A 13,437-nucleotide genomic window follows, 5' to 3' on the forward strand; every position below is an offset into this window, starting at 1 on the left:
TCTGAGCACGAGGAGTTGAGTACTTGCTATTGTAAGGTGAAAGCCTCACACCAGGTGAATAGGGTAATATGGAACCTGGTGGGGGAAAGAAGATTCAGGCTGACGGAGGCAGGACTGCCTTGATACCAATGGGCAAAGGTTAAAGATACATAGAAACTAAACACTGTCAACAGACTTGTCCTCGTTCCAGCAACAGGAAACTTTAAAAATGGGGAAGTAACCAATGGGATGTAAGTCTTTGGACTGGCATGATGGTGGTGTGTGTCGCAAAAGACAAGCAGAAGTGTTGTGAAGCCCATTTATTATTATCTTTTAGCTTTTTCTCAGGAAACTATTGGGGGGTTCACAGGTTCCCCAAAAACACCATGCATTGCCCTTGTCCCTGATCCTGACATCTGAACTTGTCCCATCGTGTGTGTTTCCATACACGTCGGGAGACAGGAAGCTGATGTCAATACACAAGAATGTGTAATCCCATTCCTCGTGGCCTCGCGTCCTCTGTGAGAAAACAATATTGTCCGTGAGGTCACAGCTTAGGAATCCCAGAGGCTAAGGCGGTAAAAATTATGACATATTTTAATTAAATCTTTCACTTTGCGAATTGGCAGTTGGAAATCCCATGTTATGGCTTTTTATTCCCCCCCCTGCCCCCCAAACTCTCTATCCGATTCTATCTCTCATTTCTTTTTTTTTTTCCTTTTTGTTTTCACTCTCTGGAAGCCTTTGAGGTGTCAGTTCAACAAGTTAAGCTCTTTCGCTTCACGTCACAGCCTGACGAAGCCTACGTTTGAATTGGAAGGCAATCAAAATAAAAGCACAATTACCAATCAAGTGATCAAAACAGACCGGCTTAAGGAGACTTTGAAGTATTAATCCAAAGAAGTGAGCGAAAAATTCCCAGAGAGTGATGTGGGCTGGCCAAAATGTATGATGCAGTGGAGTAGAGTACTTTGACCACACAGGTGTGAAATACAACCAACACACTGGTCTCTGCTTCACAGTGACGACAATCAAACCCTGACTGGATCTTTTTCATGGACAACTAACAATACCAGTGTGGCACCATGTAGACATGCATATGTCCATACGAAAAGTTCAGAAGCACTATGTAATAGGATGTGTCAGGGTCATGGTTGGTTTCCATGGGTCTAAGGTCTCCAGGCAGTTGTGTATGTCTAGCGAGGGAGTGGGTGTGTAAGTGAGTGAACAGCTGAGTGACACTGAGACAGTGAGAGGAGGAGTGAGAAAAAGGCAGTGCCCTTGCAGACCAGTAGATGTCTCTCCATGTTTATAGAGGAAGAGGGGGACTGGTTACCTGAAAACTGAGCAAAGGCTACTCTGTTGGTCATCTTGTGCATCCAAACACACACATACACTATCTGATGCATTACATTTTTCTTTCTCTCACTTCTACACTTGTAATACAGTACATACACACACAGAGACTCTTTGGTGCATAAGCCTACCTACTTTGATATAAAAGAATGGAACACATATCAACATGTGTGTCACATATTGTTTTACTTAAATACTACCACCGTGACATTAACATCAAAATGTTTTAAGGAGAAATATAAAACGCTCTGCAAGACAAAAAGCCGTTTCATCCATAGACTTCTAAACTCAATGGCCTCCATGTCTTCGCACCAATATTAAAAAGATGATTAAAAAGAGGCCCTGTCACGTCACTGGCCTAGCATAAGGGAGCCACATGAGTTTTATATGGAGGAGATAGCCTGTGGCCTCTGGCTGATATGTGTGTGATGGTCCATTCCATTCAATGGGTCTCTGAGGACCCTTTCCAATAAACACTAAACAGTCTTATACACACAAATACAGAAAAAAAAACTACGGACGCAACTAGACAAACCAACAACCCCAGGCCTTCATACACATGCTGACATATATGTTATACAGCAAGGCACACACACACAACCTGCCACACTTCAGCAGCCACAGTCCACGGTTTATAATTCTTCACATACTTGTTGAAACCGTACAGCTTTCGGTGCCGTGACCAGCTAGTCCATTCAAGCATGTTAGTCATCTATGTTTCCAACCGCTGAAATTTTTACAGTGTTTCACAGACTTCATTGAATGTCAGACAGTAGGAAAACTTGCCGTCTAATCCTGACTGAAAGGTTGCTTTGGTTAGTGACACACACAAGTATCCCGCGCCGTTCACTTATTAGGGCTATTCATTAATGAGACATTGGCTCTTAACTAAAAGAGAAAGATTCAAACAAACAACATGCAGCCACAGTGAATCATGGGCACATAAACACATTACAAGACCTTTTCCACCTCGTTAATTGGCATAAAGGAAAACACCTTCACATGTGGGGAAAATTAATATTCACGACTAAGTAAGACTTAAAAAAAAAAAACAGAAGAAGAAAGAAACACACACACACACACACTTGGGAGCACATTTGAGCCCTAATATACAGCCGAGAGTCACCACAAGCAGCCTATGGGAAATCAAATCAATTTAATGGAGTACAATGCTGGGATCATGTTGCAGCAATCGTGTAGCATTGATTGTTTCCAACCAAATACAACCCACTAAAAAAATAAATATGCATGGAAGCTAAGTCAGTCACTATAAGCATAAACATACATGAATGTTGTAGTACTCATAACCTATCAATGGTAATGGCTGTTTGTACTGGTTAAGAAAAAAAACATAATAATATATAATTTGAGCAGTAATTATCAGAAGAATTCACCTTGAATCCTTAAATCTGAAATGAATACACTTAAAACCATATGTTCATGAGCAAACATAAGCCCCCCCCAACAAAACACACACACACCTAGTACGGCACATATACACACAACTGCAACCCCCCTAACACTCCCCCACCCCCCTTAGCTTCTTCACTCTGTCGATTACTTCCAGCATAACAAGATCTGGGGGCGCTCAGGTTCCAAGAGCTGGTCCCCTCTTGTATATTTTTGTGATGGGATACTAATTCATTCTCAGAGGCTCTGCATAGCAGTAGCATGACACCGACTCTTACATCTGGCATTGGACACCGAACTGGAAGCTGCGCCAACTTGCAGTAAAAGTTCCAGGCCAAGAGGCAGGGAGCAAGTTAGAGGGAGTGAGGGAATGGGCTGTATTGTGTTGGGCTGCCTGCTTCCCCTCTGCCCACCACTTCCCCTGCACCATAATTTGCTCCTGGTGCTGCAGAAGCTGATTTAGCCCAGTGGGACTTGGGATTTGATCCTGTTCTAGTTGGCTGAGATGAGGATGAGCAGTTGGGGAGAGATGAGATGGGCATTTAGGGAATGAGGAGGGTTTTTTTTAAGGGGGTGGCTGCAGCTATTAAAAGTATATAGTCTATGTATATGTGCGAAATTGTGTGTGTGTGTATGTATGTGTGTGTGTGTGTGTGTGTGTGTGTGTGTGTGTGTGTGTGTGTGTGTGTGTGTGTGTGTGTGTGTGTGTGTCTGTTTGTGTCTGTTTGTGTCTGTTTGTGTGTGGTACGCTGTGAGAGAAGCCGACTGCATGTGTTTTGCTCAGCTCCTGGATGTGGTGAGTGTAATATCCTATTGGTGCTCCAATCAGAAAGACAAAGATGGGCCTGTGTTTGATTCATCCTTGTTTCTTCTCTTCATCTTCCTCTCTCCTGCCTCTATCCACATGGAGGGGATCAGGCCTGACGACAACAGTCTGTGTTAAGTTACACGCTCCAGCTTTTGTTTGTGGAAAAAGCGGGAGGAGCGCACACCATGGTCAAAGTGATGTTAAATGTCCCGTTCAGGAACAACAGCAGCATATGGGACAAACACAGCCCCTGAACAGAGCAAGGCAACATGCAGAGCGTCATGAGACCAAAACGCTGTGTAAGGAAAAAGTCAAAGCCGTGTGCGGAGTCTGATGGCTCATTAACCACTTCAGAGCATTGGGCAACATTTTGTCTGAAGAATATGACTGCTACATACTGACACATAAATGCTGCATCCCAGTGAGACCTCAATATATAATTTCCAAATTAACTTTCATAGAACAGAATCATGGCTGTTAAAATGTTTACTTTTTTTTGCTTTGATGTGCACGTCCCTTGCTTGGTAAATAGGTAGAAATGTGCAGCTCCAGCAGAGCAGTATCAACAAAAGGGAGGGACCTCCCATAAAAAAAGGAAGACTGCCTCACTGTACTACATTGCAAGTTATAGAAAACTTAAAGTGTAGAGATTACAGCCTAATATACCTTACTCAGGCCTAGACTACACGTACATGGGTATTTTTGAAAACAGTGTATTCAAACAAAAAAATGTCTGTCGAGCCAAGTGTTTTAGCACCATTTCAGAAATAATCTAAGTCCATTCATCTCCACTCTACATGTGGTTGGTTGCTGAAAATACTATGAAAAATCTTTATTTTTACTTTTTATTTACCCTTTACCCTCACTTACTTTTAGTTCCTATTATAGGCTTTTACACTGTATGTTACTGGTATACCAAGGCAACAAGTAATTTGTCCTGAAAACAGGAAAAAAAATGATGAGGCAGGGAAACTCGACCGCTCCCCTCAGAATTCTCCTGGATAATACTATTTTTATTAAAAAACTGTCAACAGCTTTTTTGTCTCTCTTATCCATCATTTTATATTCATTGCTCATTTGTGTCTTTCTAAATATAGACAATATAATATCTATCCCTTAGTGCACAAAATACAAATTCAAAAACTACACAACCTCAGAACACATACTCTGAGTCCAAGTTAGGAAATGAGCGTGGGCATCTGCACCATCATTTTAAAAAGAAAATTTGCACTGAAAACAGAGTTTCTGAATATCTTCAACCAGTAAGGAGTTTTCCAAAAGTTTGTTTTCGGTGACTTAAAATGCTGTTTACATGTGTACAAAATGCTAAAATGCATAGAAAAAGCTTCTTAAGAAACACGTGTACGCATGGACAGGGCCTTAAAGGAATAGTTCACTCTAGAATGAAATTCAGTCATTATCGACTCACCCTCATGCTGATGAGAAATCCGGTGTAGTTTTTTATTCCACAAAGTGCAGCTGGAGACCCGGGGGGGTACCGTCCCGCAGCAAAAATCCATATAACGGGCGTCAATGGTGTCCGAGACGAAAAGGTCCATAAAACTACACAAAAACTTTGTAATATTCCTCCATACTGCTCGTCCGCTACAATCCAAGTGTCCTGAAGTGGCGACATCCAGAGTTTACTCGAAACAACGTCATTTAGTACATTTTTATAGCCTAAACAGTCACTATACTACATTTGCCTGGAGTCACGCTCACGGGTGCATGCGAGTCTCCCTCACACCCGCTTGCACTACGGAAGCCGCGCCAGACAAGATCAACGAGAACTCGCAATAGATACACACCGGTATTTACATCCAGCTGTGAGCGACCGAGCGACACAAACACAAACACAAGAGGGATCTGCCTGCACTAGTGATCTGAAACTTCAAAAGAAAAAAGTCCGAGGACTTCGGCTTCGGACTACGGCTTTCGTAGTGCGAGCGGGTGTGAGGGAGACTCATGTGTAGACTCAAGTATAGTCGCTGTTTAGGCTATAAAAATGTACTAAATGACATTGTTTCGAATAAACTCTGGATGTCGCCACTTGGATTGCAGCGGACGAGCAGTATGTAGGAATATTACAAAGTTTTTGTGTAGTTTTATGGACCTTTTCTTCTCGGGCACCATTGACGCCCGTTATGTGGATTTTTGCTGCAGGACGGTACCCCCGCAGGTCTCCAGCTGCACTTTGAGGAATAAAAAACTACACCGGATTTCTCATCAGCATGACGGTGAGTCGATAATAACTGAATTTCGTTCTAGAGTGAACTATTCCTTTAATGTAGGCTATTCAAATATGCAACTGTCATCAGGCGTCAAATTCTACTGAAATACGTTTTTAAACAAACATTCAAAATAAAATAAAGGGTTTTTTTAAGAGTTTTTTTTAGATAACAAATTAAAAAAGAAATATCAGTCGGATGCAGAATGGTCAATTGTCCCTCCCAAAGAGACCTCACTCACCCGATAAAATTGCTCCAGCCTCCCTGACATGACTGCTGCCCTCTTCTCCCTCGCCTTCTTTGTGTCCTCCAATTTCTCCATAATACAGGGCAATAATCAGCTCTAAAATGCGGATAAACATGGGCAGCTGCTGATCAGTGATGGACAACTTCAGGCTCTCCACCATGGTCTGGATCTGAAACATACAGAAGAAAGGTTTAACTTTTGAAATTGGATTTTTTAAATTACATGTTTAGATGTGAAATAGGCAACAGGCCCAACCACTTCTGGTGGGCTCCCACATAATGTGAATAGGAACGTTTAATAGAGCTTCCCCAGGCCCTATAAGAACTGGTATGGATTCCCCTCTGGCTAACTGGGGGATGCTGAGTGTGGCATGTTGAAGATGCAACTTCTGACCCTGTTAAACAAAACTATATGATGATCTACAGCTACAAACCACAAATTATGGTCTGCATGCAAGTAGATGTACAATATAGAGTAACAAGTTGGAAGTTGATACATCCCATGATATGAAGGCAATGTCGAGATAAAATAAGTCAGGTCCAAATGGAAACAAATGTCTCCACATAACACATGCAGTAAATCAATGTGTTAACCGTAATTATCTACAACAGCTAGAAACTTTGGCAGAGGGGTATGTATTATTGTGTTTACATTGTGTATTATACAGTCAAAGGTGGACTTACCAGTGCTATTGCTTAACATGCTGCTACTCTAAATGTGGCAATTTTTAATGTTAGATTCTGTTGATGGGATATCATGAAAACCTTACTGAAGGTCACTGAACCACAAAGATTGTAAATGACTATGTGTTTCTGAGAATGAGCCAGTTCTGCTGTATTTCAGCCTATCAATATTTCAGCCTACTGATAGAATTAACAGATATATGGAATCAAACTAAATTTACCATGATATAGCTTTATAGTGGAAAGATGACAAATGCAATATAGACAAACATAAACCACAGACAACAACAATCGATTTTCTGGCAAAAAATCTACAAAGGTTTACAGAATCTTACAATGATAAAAGGGTTTTAGACATTAAAGACGCATCAGTAAAATAATCAAAATGTTTGCTTTTTCCATCAGAGAGACTTTGGATCTAACTATATGAAAAAACACCAAACTACATTAAGAAACAATACAGCCAAGACAACAAATATCTTCCATCACTCTACTGACAATAAGTACAGAAAGGACCGTGACTGCCTGTGATAATTCTTTAGTGAGATAAGTAATAAAGAATCAAGCTAACCTGAGATTGACTCTCAACATTAGTGGTGCAGAACAATGGACTGAAATGAGTCATTATCCTGCTATTAATTTGAGAACAGCTAACCTAACAAAAGTAAGTTTAGTGTTTCCCTGACAACTGTAAGCGGCTATGACAAATTTAACCTTTACGATCAGTAGCGTGTGTGACATGCTTGGATGATTGCAACGTGATATCAGAATAACCCATATAAAATGGTTTTCTTGATTTTGAGCTTTGGGAGGATAATGGCGGTTATCAGGTTATTGCTAAAAAAGGAGTTGCTCACTTTAATGACAGATGGAATCTTGGAATTGATGTTGTCGTAGGTAAAATGGAGACGTGTTCTGAAGGAGCATTTGTACAGCAGTGGGTCCTGGTAAAATTCTATCTTGCCGCTGGCATTGCGCTTGTCCAAGCACACTGTACAGTCGGCAAAGTTGATCACTTTCCTCAAGACCAGCTCTGGAGCTTCAGAGAGAAAAAAAGAAAACAAAATCAGTAGATAATGTTGCATTGAAGACACAAGAGGTTGACACTAATCAAACCTGTTGACATACATGGATTAAACACGAATGCTCACAGAGGAAAGTACCCCTACAGAGAGGTATCATTAAACAAAAACAAATGCAAACACACTAACAGAGAGCAGGCCCTGACAGTAAATCCTCATTATCTGTGATCTAGGAAATGACACTCAGCAGACATCACAGAGCTGTTGTGTAATGTGACATTTACAAGAGGTACAACCAAGGGGTTTGTTTGTGTGTGTGTGTGTGTGTGTGTGTGTGTGTGTGTGTGTGTGTGTGTGTGTGTGTGTGTGTGGTGTGGTCTGTGATATGTGTATGTGTTGAATGATCACACATCATCAGAATCTCAATTGTCTGATGATGTCTGACTCACACTCCCCTGACAGACTGATAACAGGACTCATCATTCCCAGAATTATTTCATCCTCTACACAGTGCCAGTAACTATTGTTGGAACCACTACTTGCTTCCCATGTTGAAACAGGGCCTCAGTAACAAGAAATTCCACAGTGATAACAATGACTAAAAAAGGCAACTTCATGATTTGTCTTTCACTATAAAAAGCCATTCTTTCTCCAACATGATTATGATTATGATGGTAGTTCAAGTTTAAAATAATTGTAATACTCTGGAAGTAACCTGAGAAACCCAGGGGTTTGTACTTCACAGGACATTCTAAATGCAATGGATAGAAACTCTTCACAGATAATGGAAATACGATTACAGTTTTATTACAGTGGATAGCCACTCAGTGTTTCCCATAAATTAACGAGACTCTGGCAGGTCACCATAGTCTCAAATTGATCAAAAAATGTTTTTAACCTTGCATAATAGCGCTGAAGATCTTTAATGTTTCGCGCCATTGCTTCAGCAAAGTGTCTTTCACTCCCATAGATTCATATAGAAAACCTACATACCTGATGGAAAGACGGCACCCATTCAAACCAATAAGAATTGCTCGCATAGCACATACACCAAGTTTTACTGGCTTATGCGTTTACTTCCTGGTAATACGACCCAATGATTACGAGCAGTAGAGTTTCCCCTGCTTGCCCCACCTGCGAGTTCCCGATCGACCCACATACTTCACAGATTTTTAAATCACTTTACTCAGCTTATTGGCTTATAAGTTTTACAAATATAAAACCTCCATGGATCAAAAAAGCATAATAGAAAGAGTCATAATAGACCTCATCTGCAGTTCTTGATGTCCTGTCAACAGTTTCACAGATGTCTCTTTTATAATGGTGGTCTATGGGGAAAATGCTCTTTGGGCTGCAGGGGTATTTTTCGCTGCAACACTGCGAGTGGCCACCATGCCAGATTGGAAGCATCCCCCTGCTTCATGCGTACACGCACTCACACACACACACACACACACACACACACACACACACACACACACACACACACACACATACACACACACACACACACACACACACACACACACACACACACACACAATCTCTCTCCAGTCTGTTTGTCTGTCTTGTTAACCTAGCTGAGCAGGACAGAGTCTATATCTCTCTGTCTGTGTTTTATTTACCAGCCACTTCCAGTGATGTTCTGTGACTCTGCCTTAAAAACATGAGACTGAAATACAACTCATGTTATTTATTACGTACTTAGTACTACAATGCCAACAGGCAGCAGTGTTTATGAACAGCAGCTTGGAAAGGTAACCATGTTGCATGTGTAGAAGTGTTCACATGCACGCGCACGAAATGACGCTCACGTTTTCAAGCAGCAACCTCAACCATACAGACCAGACAATATATAGTTAACATGGCATTTATGGGCGCTGATAATTTTGAAACAAGACAATGATTTTCAGGTCTCTCAGTCAAGGTTTAGTTATAAGTCAGAACTAATAGGCTTACAAGATTGAAAGCAATATATTTATATTGACTATTGAATCTTAAAGGCTTGTGTTAACATTGTAGCCAGAGCTGTGTAGTACAGTAAATTGTGATGACTGGACTAATCACCAGGCAGCAGAGCCCAAGCTCAGTTATATTTGATTATTTTCTACATTTTATATTTTCTGCAATTTCTCATTTATGGTCATGTTATTTATGAGATACCCTCTCATTTTTTCTCTCAAAGTGCACCAGATTGATGCATCTAACTTTAAAATGAGGAAAATGTTCTTACAGGAGAGCCCCTAGAGGGCCCAAGGTCCACCTGCCATAGTCTAACAATATCCTGTGGGAAACACTGCCCAGTGATTGGAAGGATTGTAAAAGTTTGCATATTATTTTGATCTCATCAGGTGTTCCAACATGGATAGGTAGTATTTTTTTTTTACATTCTCACTCTTTCCTACAAGCAATTAGGGTCTCTACCTCAAGGAATTAAAACCAAGAACACATCAAAAGCAAGAGCATACAAATTGCAGTTCCTACCATTCTATTTAAAAGTGGCATTCTTAGGGTTTAGAATCCCCCTCATCCATCATCTGTAATTTTAAACGTGATCTCTTTTCTGTGTCAAAGCCCACTCTGCATTCAGAGCTTCACATGCTCCAATCAGAGTGTGAAGTTTATCAATAGTCTGAATATGAGACTATTCTGGCAGCTGACATTGGGAATTTACACAAACAGCTAAGTTTAAACTGATACATCTGTTTGACCTCAGTTTGAACTAAAAAAATTAAACACTAACTGTAATTTACAGGTTCTTGTCTCAGTGGATTTACTAGTTAATCCCACTACCAAAGAATGTAAGCAACCATTGCTCACCAGTGATGTCCATGAAGGCCCTCTCCCATATATCGTCTACAGTGTAGCACTCTGCTGAGGTAATGTTGACCGACAGCACGATGTCATCTTCCACGTACTTAAGGATCAGGTTGTTCACCACGATATTCACGTTGTTCACCACACGTCTGATCAGACTCTGTACGTAACCTGGGAGCAAACACATGAAAAACATGTTGAAATGCACAATAAGTCCACAGAAAAAGATATTAAGACACACATGCACACATGAGGACATAGTTGCTTTAATAGCATTTATTCCTTAATGTTGAGACAATGAAAAGGGGTAAAATCCAGAGCTGGATTCCCTGAAAGGCCATACTCAGTACCACTGACCCCTGCCATCCTTACGGGGTTGCAAATAAGAGGAGGTCCTGACATGTTATTTTTTGTCACAGGCTATCCCTTGGATATGTGCAGTGAAAGGAGCTATATATCCAGAAGAAAAAATTTTGCTCCTAATACTGCCTGAGCAGTGCTACAAATCCTGCATGAATTTATGAATCTCTGAAGAGCTCTCCTCTCCACTTAGATGCAAAATCCTGTTTAACCCAAAACTATGTACATACTGCCTCACACATATCCTTCCCAAGCCCGTTAAACCACTAAGGGGCCTGTGTGTTCACCTAAACATATACAAGCATTAGCATACACATGCATTTTCACACATAAAATACAGGACATATTTATACAAGGTAGAGTTATTGAGAGTGCAATCAAAATACATTCTTTGGAATTGGGATTTGAAATGAATAACACATTCTGCCAATGATGAGAAGACCAAAACAAACAGGCAGACTGTGTGAAAACACTTAATATGCCTGTATTTTATAGTATGATGACTGGACTTAAGTCATCACTTAATAAATTGAAAGAAACAGGAATATAGAAATAGATTTTTTGCTGAGGGTGAAAGGTGGAGCCCAGCAGCTTTGTGGTAAAGACGTGGGGGAATGTAGCGACCAAGAACAAGAAAAAGAGCAGACCGACAGATTGTGTTTCAGCAGAGCTGGGGGAGCCATCCTGCAGTGTTACCAGTACCTCCTAATGGCTATAGTGACGCCCAGAAACAGAAGCTTTGCAGAAAAACATACATGGAAAGGTCATTACTCAACGAAGTAAGAAAGAACTAAAATATTACAGACAGGGGAGTTTCGACCATAAAATATGAAAATATACAGCAATAAATCCTCCTAACCACAGGACCAATGGCATTATTCATTCCTCCCATGTACTGTTAAACACAGTCACTACAAGCTAAAACATATAAACCTTTAATGCTTTTCCCTTATTTTCCAAACCAAATGTTTGTCTTCCTGTATCTACATGCCTGGCCCAGGGCAGAACAGAACCGATAATTAGGCAGAACTAAATGGTGCTGTTGATGAAAATATTTATATGAATTGGTTAACTGTTCTACCACTTGTACACAGGCCTGAGTATGCATTAGCATAATCCAATTGACAAAATTCTCAAGAGCTTGCTGCCTGACCAAACAGACTGGCAGGAAGAGAGGATGACATAATATAAACTCAACTCATAAACGCAATGTGTGTTCGTGACATTTGTGCATGGCCTTGCATGCATGCATGTGCTAGTCTGAGTTGGAGTGTGGGCCTGGCTGCTCTCTTGCGTGTATGAATGTGGCTGTGTGTGTGTGTGTGCGTGCCTGTGGTTCTGGGGTCAGTCAGAAAGCTGCTGTCGCACCTGCAGCCCCGGCAGTAAAACCAGCACTTTACCCCCTGCTATTTCCCTCTCTGGATCTAATTTACCCGTGTCAGAGTGTCTCTCTTTCTCTCTCTTGCACTCTCTTACACTTGTTAGACCTCTTCTTGCCTCGCACCAAGTCCAGGGCCCCAACGAGTCTCTCTGCAACCATCGCGCTGCTCTGAACTTCTGTAAACAATTGACACAGCCAGCACCTGTGCTGTGGCCCACAGGGAAGGAGCCCACTTAAAACTGTTCAACCATAAAATGACTGGAAAAACCAGCTCCTTTATGTGATCTCAGAACAGGCCAACTCTCTTCTGTGCAATACAGGAAAGAAACACTATACTGTCCGTGCTCACCATTTTTCCTGTACATGGAAAGTATTAGCAGCTATCAGCCTTGCCAGTTATGCTCCATGAAGAGAAAGATTGACAAGTCCATCAGACATTAAATGTAATGTAAGTTGGTCCTGCTGTGTTATTCTTTAGTTTAATTAGTATAGTTAGTAATTTAGCAAAGATAATGCACACAGTAGCTACTGTGGGAGACAACACCTTAAAAATGTTCAGTATAGTTCACAATATTCAACAAATTCCCACTTGTCTTTTAATCTGCAAAATATATAATACCGGCCACCTAAACACAGTGATAAAATGATCTTACTTTCACCATGGCAAGTTTCCTGCAGAACCACAGAAATACTGCAATCCCATATTATTACAAGGTTACTATCACCAATAAGCCACTTAATTATGTTAGCTATTCTATTAGCTCTAGGGCCTCTTATAGTAAAACGGTTGATTCACAGAACCCAACCATGCATGGTACAGCAGGTCTCCAGAACAGCAGAAAGCTTCAGTTGGAGAAAGCTCCAGCCTTTACTAGTATGGGATATTTTCTATCCATAAGTAGCATTTCCCACTAATACCAGAACAGCTGCCGTATTTATTTTCTGAGCAAAGGCCCCAGTACCAGGACAGCAGTAGCACTGGACCACAGATTTATCTCAGGAGTGTGTTTGCATTTCAGTCCATTCAACTCTCAATCTCCTCCCATCACACGCACACTTACTCAACCATGCATGCATGCACATTTCTTGGACACACTCAAAGCAACACAGGAACACTCATATGTGACGCATTAGTGTAGATGTAGG

General features: G+C 41.0%; 1 protein-coding gene across 3 annotated transcripts in view; it reads right to left on the minus strand.

The window, feature by feature from the left end:
- The window catches only part of LOC141011735 (intermembrane lipid transfer protein VPS13B-like), a 353,303-nt gene that overhangs the window by 313,911 nt on the left and 25,955 nt on the right, over window positions 1-13,437 (minus strand). For all 3 annotated transcript variants that reach the window (XM_073484997.1, XM_073484995.1, XM_073484996.1), the window contains exons 5-7: window positions 10,554-10,721; window positions 7,569-7,750; window positions 6,023-6,197 (exon numbers count right to left, since the gene is read on the minus strand). In XM_073484997.1, coding sequence (XP_073341098.1) covers window positions 6,023-6,197; window positions 7,569-7,750; window positions 10,554-10,721 — 525 coding nt within the window. The remainder of the gene's footprint in view (window positions 1-6,022; window positions 6,198-7,568; window positions 7,751-10,553; window positions 10,722-13,437) is intronic.

This window comes from Pagrus major, chromosome 17 (genome assembly GCF_040436345.1).
Source record: "Pagrus major chromosome 17, Pma_NU_1.0".
In the NCBI taxonomy this organism is placed as follows: Eukaryota; Metazoa; Chordata; class Actinopteri; order Spariformes; family Sparidae; genus Pagrus; species Pagrus major.